This window comes from Rhinopithecus roxellana, chromosome 2 (genome assembly GCF_007565055.1).
Source record: "Rhinopithecus roxellana isolate Shanxi Qingling chromosome 2, ASM756505v1, whole genome shotgun sequence".
In the NCBI taxonomy this organism is placed as follows: Eukaryota; Metazoa; Chordata; class Mammalia; order Primates; family Cercopithecidae; genus Rhinopithecus; species Rhinopithecus roxellana.
In genome coordinates, this window is record NC_044550.1 from 55439653 (window position 1) to 55452271 (window position 12619).

At 42.5% G+C, this 12619-nt stretch overlaps 1 protein-coding gene and 1 pseudogene across 2 annotated transcripts in view; one reads left to right on the plus strand and one right to left on the minus strand.

Annotated features, from left to right (window-relative positions):
- Nucleotides 1–1046: 1046 nt before the first annotated feature.
- On the minus strand, nt 1047–3722 carry LOC104654822 (annotated as a pseudogene).
- Nucleotides 3723–9628: 5906 nt separating this feature from the next.
- The window catches only part of ANTXR2 (ANTXR cell adhesion molecule 2), a 157445-nt gene continuing 154454 nt past the window's right edge, over nt 9629–12619 (plus strand). Inside the window, exons 1-2 of one of the 2 annotated variants that reach the window (XM_030916282.1) lie at nt 9629–9744; nt 11700–11771. Coding sequence is in view for 1 of the 2 variants with exons in the window: in XM_010354122.2 (XP_010352424.1) it covers nt 10589–10740; nt 11700–11771 (224 nt within the window). In the remaining variant the exon portion in view is untranslated. Of the gene's footprint in view, nt 9745–9820; nt 10741–11699; nt 11772–12619 lie in introns of those variants that run through there. The other variant, XM_010354122.2, reaches the window with a different exon arrangement.

Genomic DNA, 12619 nt, shown 5'->3' on the forward strand with positions numbered 1-12619 from the left:
ACATATCTTTAAGAATTCCTAGTTCACTTCAGTGGAGAGTGACATTTAAAACCAAGAAATAAGCATCAGGTATGCCCATTGCTACTGTGGTTCTCAGGCTATCTAAGTAGACAGAGCTATATATTTGCATGTACATGTACACACACACACACACATACACACACACACACATATATATACTGTGTATACTGTTTTACATATATATACATAGCAATCTCTTTGGTTTTGCTTTTTGAGGTTTCAGTTACCCACAGTCAACTTCAATCTGAAAATATTAAATAGAAAATTCCAGAAATAACAATTCATATGTTTTAAATTGCACACTGTTTTGAGTAACCTGATGAAGTTGCACACTGCCCTGCACTATCCTTCTCAGGAGGTGACTCATCCCTTTGTCTAGCATATCCACCCTGTATATACTACCCACCTGATGGTCACTCAGTAGCTGTCTTGATTACCAGTTCAAGTGTCCTGGTATAGGGACACTTGTGTTCAGGGAACCCTTGTTTTATTTTTATTACAGTAAATTGCTGTAATTATTTTATTTTATCATTAGCTGTTAATCTCTTACTATGCTTGATTTATGAATTAAACTTTATCATAGGTATGTATGTACAGGCAAAACAAGTATATACAAGGTTTGGTACTATCCATGGTTTCAGACAACCATTGGGGAACTTGAAACATATTTCCTGCAGATAAGGGGGAAGGACTACTGCATTTGCACACACACTCACATCTATATCTGTAATTATATATATGAATTCACACTTATATCTCCAGTTGCAAGCTAGCACCACAGGATTTATTCTAGATTTTTCTATTTCATTATTTACAGCTTTCTTCTCTGATGGTAACTCCCATTATCTATACTATTTTGACTTAATCCCTTGCTATTGTCTGAAAGTTTACATTTCCCCCAAATTCACATGTTGAAACCTAATTCCCAATGTCATAGTATCTGGGCTGGAGCCTTTGGGAGGATATGCAGGTGAAGCCCTCATGAATGGGATTAGTGTCCTTTTAAAAGAGGTCCCAGAGAGTTACCTTGTCCTGTCTGCCATCTGAGGACAAGATGGCTGCCCATGAACCAGGAGGAAGATCCTCATCAGATGTCAAATCTGCTCGTATCCTGATCTTGGACTTCCCAGCTTCCAGAACTGTGAGAAATAAATTTCTGTTGTTTGCGAGCCATGTAGTTTATGGTATTTTGTTAGAGCAGCCTGAATGGATGAAGGCACTTCCTGAGTGAACCAATTTCTCATCACCACTGTTGCCCTCTCCAACACAAATTCTCTCATTTTGCTTAAGTTCTGACATGAGCACCACCTTGCACTTTCACTCAGGCTCTGGCACCAGTCATGAGCTGCCTCTTCCTACCCTGTGTGGACATTCTCCTCATCTTGCTTGAATCTCTACCTGCGGCTTCAGGCTTTACATACCTTTACCCTCCATGTCGAAGCCTTTCGTCCTCTCTCTCAAGCTCTGACACGCTGCACTTGGTTGCCACCTAGGCAACCCACCTGGGCTATGACACACAACCCTGGGTGTCAGTCAGTCAGTCAGTCATTCCTTTGACAAGCTTCTCCCTATTCTGAAGCCCTCCTTACCCTGCTTATGTTTACATACCTCAGCTGGGCTCTCTCCCTGACCAGAATTCCTCTTCAAATGCTTTGGTTCTTATACCCTGTGCTCTGCTGCAACAGCCCTACTCACTCCTCTCGTGCTCTGGCATCCTGAGACGGCTTCTGCCTTCCAGTGTTGACCCTCTCTCTCCCTGTTCATTCTCTGACACCCTGTGTGGGGATGACCCCCTGCATGGAGGTCCATGTTTGGGCTCCAAATACTCCACAGTGAACTTTCCCCCATGCAGAAGTCCTCCTAATTTTGTTTTTTTGAAGTGTGGACTTTAATGTTTATTTACAGGACACTGCAAGATATGAAATTCCACATAGAAATAAGAAACCCATTCAGAGGACAAGCTTCATACAGTATGTACAGTTGGAACTGCTCAAATATAGTTTCAGTGTAAAAAGTGCTACAATAAGAAACCACATTTAAAAAGAGTTCTTAGCAGAGAGACAGTAAGACAAAATACCAAATATAGTACACAACAAATATATACCTCAGCTACATGATCTAAAAGTTAAAGGTTACAGGAGTCCCACACTGAACTTGGAAGGTATAGCCTTCAGAGTTAGTTTCTGTCACAACATTTTGATCTTCCTCTTCCTTTACTGAGAAATTCTTCTCAATTAAGCTTAACAAAGCCTTATACACAGACTCATTTTCATGGTTTTGTAGAGCTTCAATGTGTCTAAGCCTCCACATTCTTCAATCATACTAAGTTTCTGTTTCACATAGTTTCTCAGCAGCCTGAAAGATGTTTGAAATGGCATTCAGGATAACCAGAATAATCTTGGTATCTTTGGAAGTTAAGAGGTTCATCAATGGTTCTATTATGCCACCATGAATGAGGTATACAACCTGTCCAACTGTTCCACCACTGGTATAGCTGGTCACAGCACATACAGCTTGCTTCTGTGTCTTAAAATCTGCCCTAGAGAGAATGTTGTGAGGAATGGGACTAATCCATGATTCACAAATTGCTGTATCTGGTCCTGACGGACAGCTGTGATGTTTGACATTGTCCATGTAACTTCCTTCTGAATGTTAGTTTTGGGGTTGATGAGCAGGCTGGGGAAGACGGCAAGTGCTCCTGCGTTGATCACAACCTGAGTCTCTTCATCTGTACCAGTGACAATATTCCCTCTGGGTCTTAGTACAGGAGTCACAGTTGGCAATTCAGAAGCTCCTAGAAGCTTCACAAGTTGGGGCACAACTCCTGTTTTCAAGAACATGGCAATTCGTTTATTTGGACCATCAGTAAGGTAAGAAGTAGTCCAACAGGTATCTGCTAATACTTCTGGATCATCATGATGCAGGAGCCGAACTAAGGTAGGAAAAATTTGCTCAACAGCATCTAACAGGGGTGCAGGATTATTGTAGCAGCAGACGATTGAAAGTGTCCAGGTAAGATGACATAAGTAACCACATACTAAAGATGACATGTCGGGAACTGCAAGAAGAGCCAAGAGTGGGTCAACTGCACCATACTTAATAACCAAGTCTCAGAAAACTAAACCATCACCTGCAGTGTTTCCTAGAGTCTATACTGCTTGTTCACTGATGTGAGCCTGGGGAGATGCCAATAGAGAAATGAATGCTGGGATGGTACCTCCATCTACCACAGCGTTAGTTTATTCTGATGTCCCAGAAGTAATGTTTGTGAGTGCCCAAGAAGATTCAAACTGAATGGGACTACAATCAGTTCTGCCCAAGAAGGACACAAATTTTGGAATCAAACCAGCCCAGATTATGTTGTCTGTGGGGGATTGTTTTGATCTAGAAAGCAGTTTCACGGCAGCTTGAGTAGCTTGGAGCTGACTTTCCACATTATTGCGATTTGTGCTGTTGACAATGTCATCAACAGACCAATTTATAGTGCCCGGGTTTTTGAGGTTTTCCTCCAGTAGAGAAGCAGCAGCATCAGGAAATGAGCTTGCATTTCTCCTCTTCAGCATTTGGTCATCCTTCTTAGCTTTCCTCAGCTTCACATTGACTTCTATTCTGTGACACCTCATTTCTGTGCTGTCTTTTCACTTGTTCTTGAATCTGTTAAGTCAGGCAGCTGGTATATTAGTATTCTCGTTGGTAGACATGGTTATGAGACAAAGGAAGGAAAGCTACAAAGCAGGCCCAGGGTTCCACAGGAAACGATGCAGGGATCGGCGGCTGTGGGGCAGCTGCGCTCAAAGCGTCCACTTCGACTCAGCTCAAAGACAGTGCTGTTCTCCTGATCTTAATTATGGTCAGAAACCTCACCTCCTTCCCACCTCCAGGTAATCTGCTCACTGGCTTATTTCTCTACTCCTCATGCTGGGCCACCTTCCCAGGTAGACACTTTCTTCACCCTTCTCAGCCTCCAATGCTCCATGCCAGGCTGTCCTTCCCTGCACCATGGGGACACTCTCCTTTCCCTGCTTGGCTTTGGGCACATTGCTTGGACTACTTTACTGTAGCTCTGCTCCACCCTAGCATCCAGTGCTTGGCCCACCTAATGGCTTTTGACCTAAATTGTTCAGTAAAGGAATGGAAGGCAAGAGAAAGAGATAGCATTTGATACCTAGAACACAGTATCAGGGAAATGGGAGTACAATACAAGGTAAATCCAAAAGGTATACCTGTGCATAGGAGGGGAATAGTGACTCTCATGGTTTCTCTGGAGCATCAAGTATATGAAGGGACTAGACTTGTTCAGGTAAGGATACAAAGCTAAGTTGTAATGCTATCGTGGAGGGCCTTCCATTGTAAGGAAACCATATTCCAGTGCAGTAACTAGGTAGGTGATTAATATGATTGGTTTTATACTTCAGGTGATTAATTACTTTGAAGTATGGAGAAGGTATAGGACGAATAGAATACTATTAGAGTATTTCCTTTGAGAATTGCGAAACTGACCTGCACCAAGGCTAAGGTAGAGGGCATGAGAGAAGCGACGCAGTTACATGACTTTAGCATTTGAGGATGCCAATCCAAACCTGAGCTGCCTTGTGAAGGTCTGACATTGCACATGAGATAGGACTTTCATCAAACTAGCTGCCAGGTGTTTTTTTTTTTTTTTTTTTTTTTTTTTTTTTTTTTTTTTTTTTTAGATATTCTGGATGCTGTAGTTGTAAGTGCTTTAAGTTGCCTCACCTAGATTCCTCCTTCAGGGCTGAAACACTAATTTCCCCACAGCCAGGATTTTTCTGTTGACCGCTCACAACTCTCCTCATAACGGCTCCAAGCTAAAAGAAGCTGGCATTGTTTAAGGTTATGCCTTCCCCTTGTGGAGGGGAAGCCCACATTTAGTGAGTGATCCATGAGGGGAAACAAAACCCTGGCTCCCTTGTCTCACTCAATTCAGGGCAACTATGAAAGGCTATCACAGCTCCAGAGTTACCTTTGGTGGTTGGCTGAAGCCTCCTTTGGAATTCCATCATGGTTCAAGTTTCCCTCTGACAATTCCTGCTTCCCTCATCCCTTCATTGAGGCTTTGCTGCATGCCTCAATATACCTCCTGCATGCAAATCTCTGAATCTCAAGTCTGTTTCTGAGAAACTCAACTGGAGACACATTTGGTCTCAAATGCAGATGTTAGTAATCATTCTCTAACATTAGTTAGCACCCCCTATTGTCATACATAAAGATATTAATTTAGACGCAATTGCACCTTCCAAAAGCATTTCATTCACTCTCAGGAACTAGTTCAGACATTGACGAAATCTAGGTCTTTAATGACTATACCTGATAAAAGTTGAAATAAGCTTTATCACTTATAGGTAGTGAAAATTTATTTTCTTCCTCTGAATCACTGTAGACATCATATAATGAATCATTTCCCATGTGACATGAATATGAATCATTTTCAGTGTGGTACTCAACTTTCAGGAGAGTCACGTCTACAGTCGTGTATGCCATAAAAGATGTCTACTTGTAAATAATATAGATTATATAATTTTTTACACATAAAGAATACTTTTATTATTGTTGCTCATTTGCCTTTTTGTTTATTTGTTGAGGTATGGGGTGACAGAAATAAATTAGTGATAGGAGATTGAAAATACAAACTGCTTGAGAAACAGTTTGTGTTTAAAACATTACCAGATACACAGTAGGTATCAGTAAACATTTGTTAAATATAATAAAAGACCAGTAAATAAGTAATTAAATGTAATTTAACATGTAATCCATCGGAGCTCTGCAGGTAGGAAAAAAAAGGACAATGATAGGGGGTCTAGTGAAGACTTTAAATCATCAGTTGTCAATCTCAAGCTATTCTAACTGCATTAAACTGAATTTAAAATGTTTTGAGGTTCATTAGCATTTTTATTAATAAGGTGATACATTCTAACACTGAGTTAGCAGTTTGATTTAATACAAATAATAATTTCCAAAGAGTGGGAGCATTCATGGATTGTAAACCCAAATAATTCAGTGGACACACAAATAATTAGACAAAAGAGAAACACTTTAGATTTATTTACCTACATAATGCAGTATAGAGTCTCTCTTTCTCTCTCTCTCTTAAAAAATCTGCATTATTCCTCCCATTCTTGACATCAAATTGAAAGTTAAACAGGGTCCCAGCATGACTGTCATGGTACAAAAGTCAGTTTGAAACCTTACCTGGCTATTCTCCAGCTGATACAATTCCTGGAGTGCTCTCACTGATGGAGGAGAAGGGAAAGTACTGCTGTTGCTACCAGTTCTTTTTCACGGCTTGGAGAGATTTTCAAGTCTGCTTTTGCTTTCATCTTCCCTCATTATTGCTTAGGAAAAGAATGACCAACAGTTTTGCTTGCCAGGAACTATCCCAGGGACTGCCCTAATTGTAGCATGGAAAATCCCATGTCTATGGGACGGAAGACACCCCTCAGTCTGTGACAAATTAGGACAGTTGGTCGCCCCAGTAATTAATGATCTTCTAATTAATTTTTATTAAATGAAAGTGATTTGATTAGTTATTGGTCTGGGCCAGATGAGGCCATTTTTTGCTTTGCTGTAGATCTTACGCGAGCAAGCCAGTGAGATGAAACATGCTCCAGAACTGGGATGAATTCTTTACCTAAGCAAACAGATAAACAAAAGAGTGGTACTATTTTTTGGTACGTCAATATTCTCTGCTAGCCTTGTACTCAAGAAAGAAGAACTGAGTTGGGGGTACTCTCAGAAGGCCTGAGAATCTTGAGGAAGAATGAGTTTTAAATTCGAGGTATTTTGCTTTCGTTTGAGCCTAGGACAAGGTGGATTCTTAGACCAGCTTGGGAAGTCCCAGAAGATGAGCAGGCAATTAGTTAAGAAGCTAGGGATAAAGGAAACCAACAAATGTGAGTTTTAAAATACTTCCTCAGAAGGTTAGAGTAAATAGTTAGCATCATGTCTCATATTTCTTTGCCTTCTGTCTCCTTCTAACATGAACCAATTGTCACTTTTTTTTGACATACCTTTTTTTCCCCAGATTTTATTCAATAACATGCTGATGTGGCATATAATGTCTTTGATTCTGTCTTAAGATTAAAGTTGAAAATGGAAACCAATTTCAACCAGCAGTGAATAAAAATCCTTCAAACTTGAATAAGCTGTTGATAGAAATTTCCTGAAAATGTCAGCCTGTTTCAGTTCTGTTACGGAAGGTCAAGGAGACTTATGCATTCGGGTTGGACCCAAATGTGAAATGAGAGGTGGCAACACATACTTGGAGACTGGAGGGCTGCAGAAGTAATCAGAATGTTAGAACCTCAAGAAAGGATGAAACCAAGGAGGACAGAATTAAGGTGCTTTAAGGACTTTCTTAGGACTTTCTTAATTAGTCTCAGGACTAATTAAGGACTTTCTTCTAGGGCTTAATTGTCTGAAAATTATAAAGAGTGTATGTTTCCTTCTTACAAAAGTGAAAGTTATTTTCCATCTAGTTAACCCCTTGCCCCTCAGTATCTTCCTCACTCCATCAGGTAAAAAGTGGCAGATTGATGCAGTTGATAGTGGTGGAATTTCCATCCCTAAGTGACCAGTCGGCAAAGAGTGAGAAGGGATGTTAGCCACCCTCCATTCAATCTTTGACATTTGGAATGAGCATATTTTCAAAATGGAGGTCTGCCTGTATATATTGAGGTTTTCATCAATTCGTAACTCTCAGGTTAGCTGCTATAGTGATGATGGTCCAAGGTACCATTTCATTTTGCCTTTGTTAAAATAGAGATGATAAGACTGACAGAATGTACTCTCTGTCCGTAAGACATCAAATTATAAAGAAGACCTAAGACCTTTCCAGGCAAACTACCTTAAAACTACTACTTAAAAAAATAAACTATATTCTAACTGCCACAAGGGTTTTCTTTTTCTCTAGCATCTAAACAAACACTGGCCTCAAGATAACCAATATTGAAACAATTGCATCTTACTGGCTGCAAGACACTAATTAAATAATCCTCCACACCTACCCCTGTTCCACGAGCCATAACTACAGCTTTGACTGGACAAGAGACTGATTTTAATAACTTCCTCCTGATAAGAGACCACTGACCACAGACTGGTTCTGGCCGGTTTACAGAGGCTGTGGCACTGAGCACCTTCATGTCTTCTGTTTCAGCTTTTCACATACAGGGCCTAAATATAATACATTTAATTGTTAAGTTTCCACCTCAAAGTGAACATGGGACATATGAAACATGCATGTTTGCTTACTAAACATGCATGTTGCATATGTCCCATGTTCACTTTGAGGTGGAAACTTAACCCACCTGCTTCAGAAATATGCATAGCTCATGTACCCCTTGCTTCAGGAATATTCATAGTTCCTCCTATAACCTGTTGAATATGTATATTTGGCCAACTCATTCAGCATAAATTCCTGTTCTACCCTTACCTCCCTCAGAGTGCCTGCTTTTTATCTCTGCCAGAGGCTACACTTCCCAGCCTGTCAAGATGTCCAGCCTGCAGCTGTAACCCTTTATAAAAAATGAAGTTCTCCTTTCCAAATTTATGAACCTTAGGATTGTTTGTCTCCTATCACACTCAATATAAAATATCTGAATTCCTTATCTCAGTAAACAAAGCATCACATAATCTGGCCCTTGCCTATTTCTCTTACATCATCTTGCCTGCAAAGCTCCAGCCACACTGTTTTTTCTTTCCTTTTTGAATATGCTAAGCTAATGCCTATGGACCTTTGCAGTATCTTCAAATGTTTCCCCTTAGAGCTCTTGGAATGACTGGGTCTTTTTTATTAGTCACCAAGTCAGTCATTCTTTATCATCAAAATATTTTAAGTTTCTGCAAGCCACCTTTCTAATATGGACATGTTTTCCTTGCTTATGTATTTATTTCTTATTGTCTGTTTTCACTCTTCAGCCAGACTGTCAGCTTCATGAAGGCAAGGGCTTGTTATCTTGTTCTGTGCACTAACCTCCACTTCTGGAATAGTGTCTAGCAAATAATAGGCACTCAGTGAATCTTTGTTAAAGTAATTGATTTTTATCTTCAAAGAGCTGACATATCTGGTTGTATATCAAATATAATAAATGAAAAGTTAAATACATACGGCAACAAACAGAAGAGATGTATATGTAAGTACTACATAAAGCATTGATTTTGTTAAAAATGAAAAGTTAGTAGGTTCTAAAAGCCAGTTTTGACTAAGGGAGGGCGGAAGTCACGGAGGTGAGGGGAAGACAGAGGAGGGAGGGAGAGCAGAACTAGTAGACAGAGGATTTGTGCACAAACTTCAGCGCTTGCACAAGTTTTGCAAAGGAGACCTAGCTTGCCCAAAGCTGAAATTCTCCAAAACTGGAGCTTGCAGGGAATGATAGTGGGCTGAAATATTTTGAGGTACAACTTTCCACTCCCAAAGAGGCTTGCTATACCCTCCCATTCCCCACTCTGGTCTTTCTTTGGCTTGGCTTTTTTTTAGGAAAAAAAAAAAAAAAAAAAAAAAAAAAAAAAAAAAAAAAAAAAAAAAACAAAACTAAGCAGGTTTCTTTAGAAAAAAAAGAGGAAGTTCATAAAGAGTGTTTGTAGGGGGTGGGGTGGAGTGAGGAGGCCGTCACCTCCCATGGAATCCTTAGTCTTGGATTTGTAAACCACGCAAAGGGGCTGTTTTAGCACAGCTGCTAAAATAGGCCAGGCCTGCAGGATATATGGGTATGTCTAGTTTCTACAGAACTTTTGTTTTTCTAAACTCTTTCTTCCTTTTCCCAAATCTGGCAAGCGTTAGTCATCTTCAACTCGGCAGAAACCCACAAGTGTGCGTGTGTAGCTCAGAGGCTTCAGCTGGGGCCCCGCCCTCGTCCCCGGGCGCACACTGACACACGCAGCCTAGACCTGGCCCGAGCGCGCTCCTGGCCTCGGCGTGGCTTCTCTCCAGCCGGGAGTCCCAGGGCCAGCTAGCCTCCTCCCCTAAAGGGGACGGCCCGTCAGCACAGTGCCAGAGTCCAGCACCGGGAGGAAACTTTCGGAGTGCGGAGGGAGTTGGGGTTGCCGGAGGAAGGGAGCGGGAGGAGATCTCCACTCCCAGTTTGTTCTGCCGTTGCCGCGTCCCAGGGACCCCTTGTCCCGAAGCGCACGGCAGCGGGGGGACTTCAGCCCTTCGGGCAGGGTGAGCTCCAGGTCCAGGTCCGAGGCGGGCGCTGGAGGCTCGGCCCGAGGCCGGAGAGGAACTCATCTCGCGAGCTGTCGCCGTGGGCCCGCATTGTCTGCAGGAACTCTCCGGAATCGGGAGGGGGAGGACTGGATCGCGCTTCCACTGGGATTCGTCAAGAGTTCCGGCGGCAGCTGCGGCGGTGGCGGAGACTGCCTTTGTCCTCTCAGGACCTCCCTCTCTCCCTCACTCAGTCAGCTGGTGGGTCCCGTTGCCGCAGGCGCCGGCGCCTCAGCTGCTCGCCGCCCCCCACCCCAGAGTGCATCCCGAGTGACTCCCGGCACCTTTGCGACCCTCCGAGCTGAGGAGACTGCGAGCGAGAGGGAGTCTCAGGCTCCCGGCCGCAGGATGGTGGCGGAGCGGTCCCGGGCCCGCAGCCTCGGGAGCTGGCTGTTCCCCGGGCTGTGGCTCTTGGCGCTCAGCGGTCCCGGGGGGCTGCTGCGCGCCCAGGAGCAGCCCTCCTGCAGAAGAGCCTTTGATCTCTACTTCGTCCTGGACAAGTGAGTGTGCGAGGGACGTCCAGGGTCTCCTGGTGAGGGCTGCACTGGATCAGCTGGGGCTGAGGCTGAGATGCGTGTGCGCGCCCCGGGGAGTGGTGTTGGAAACCCGCGAAGGGGTGCCCTGTTGCTGTCTTCTTCCAAAGGGCTAGCGCTTCGGATCTGTGTAGGCGGAGATCAGGGGGGTGGGGGGTAGTGATTGGACCCGCGGGCTACTTGGCTCTTTGGGGAGTTAGGGTATTCACTGTTTGCCAGTCTTTGGGCCTCTTGGGAAATGGGAATGTGGCCTGTTGCGGGCCAGCTCCATCGGCCACTTAGTCCTTACCCACCTCCTCGACCCCCGCTCGTATGCAGGCTAAAGTTTGCCTGGTTTTATCCTAATCATAGCGCTTTCACTGGAGCCAGGAAAAGCCTAGGGTTAACATGCCCAATGTGGTTTGCATTTCTGCGAAGTAAGGTTTCTGTGTTTACTCTGAAGAGCTGGGTTCCACCGTAAACAATTAGCAGGCAGGTATTGCCCCCAGAAAATGAGCTGACTACCTCTTCTTCTTCCTCCTCTTCTTCTTCTTCTTCTTCTTCTTCTTCTTCTTCTTCTTCTTCTTCTTCTTCTTCTTCTTCTTCTTCTTCTTCTTCTTCTTCTTCTTCTTCTTCTTCTTCTTTCTTCTTCTTCCTCTTCCTCTTCCTCCTCCTCCTCCTCCTCCTCCTCCTCCTCCTCCTCCTCTTCCTCCTCCTCCTCCTCCTTCTTCTTCTTCTTCTTCTTTTTTTTTTCAGATGGAGTCTCGCTCTGGGGCTGACTTCTTTAACTCGGTAGCACCAAAGTTTCACCTACAGATACCCTTACTTAGCTTGACAAAGAGGCCAGGTGCCCCCATGTTCGTGACACTGAAGAAGGAACCATTTCAACATGTTTACTTTTCAGTTCCGTGTTTTGTTTCTCTGATCAGTTCAATTTCATCTTTCAGGTCTGGGAGTGTGGCAAATAACTGGATTGAAATTTACAATTTCGTCCAGCAACTTGCGGAGAGATTTGTGAGGTATCTTTCTTATTTTACTTTTCTAGGCAGTGGAGAAGTAGAGCAAAGTGTAGAATTTCCCTTTTCTGAAACCTTTTATGGGAAAAACTTTTCCTGAAATGTTACTTTTAAGTGCCTCAAGGTCGTTATTGCACACATGGTGTTATTAGGACAGCCCTTCAGTCCTTGAGGGATTATTTCATCTGGATCCCAGAACTTGGCTCAGACTCCGAGGAAGCATCTTCAAATACTATTTCAAATGTCTTTTTCTTTCCGAATTTTCATCTGTTTTGAATTTCAGTTATGCTTTCTCATAATTTATCACATTAAAAAATAAATTTTATGCGAATAGTATCCATAATATATTTTCCTTTCCACACATTTCTTAGCATTATAGAGGTCCTCATTAAAACAAACAAAAAGTGTTGGAAAACTTCAAATGAACATGTGTTAATAACCCACTACCAGAAAAGGCACTTGTGTGTGTGTTTAAAGCAACGACTTGTGTTTACACAATGTGTGGGTGTGTGGTTGGTTTAAAATTTAACTGTTCTATATATGCAATAAGCATCACCAGGAAAGACTGGTTTCCTCTCCTATAAAAAGCATTACTGGTATGAAATCCAGCTTACTCTCTTATTTAGAGGTAACTAGGAATTAGTGGCATCTTTGATTTAAAAATAACCTCAGGACACTAGGCTTTTGAGGCTTTATTTTCCTTTTTTTTTTTTTTTTTTTTAAAGAAAAAATGCAACGAGCAAACACAAGTTTATCAAGATAATGGAAAGGACATGAATAGGAACTGTATCATTAAATATTGCTTCTTTCAGTCTTGTTAGCCCAAATGTTTTCTGTAAAACAGGCTTGGA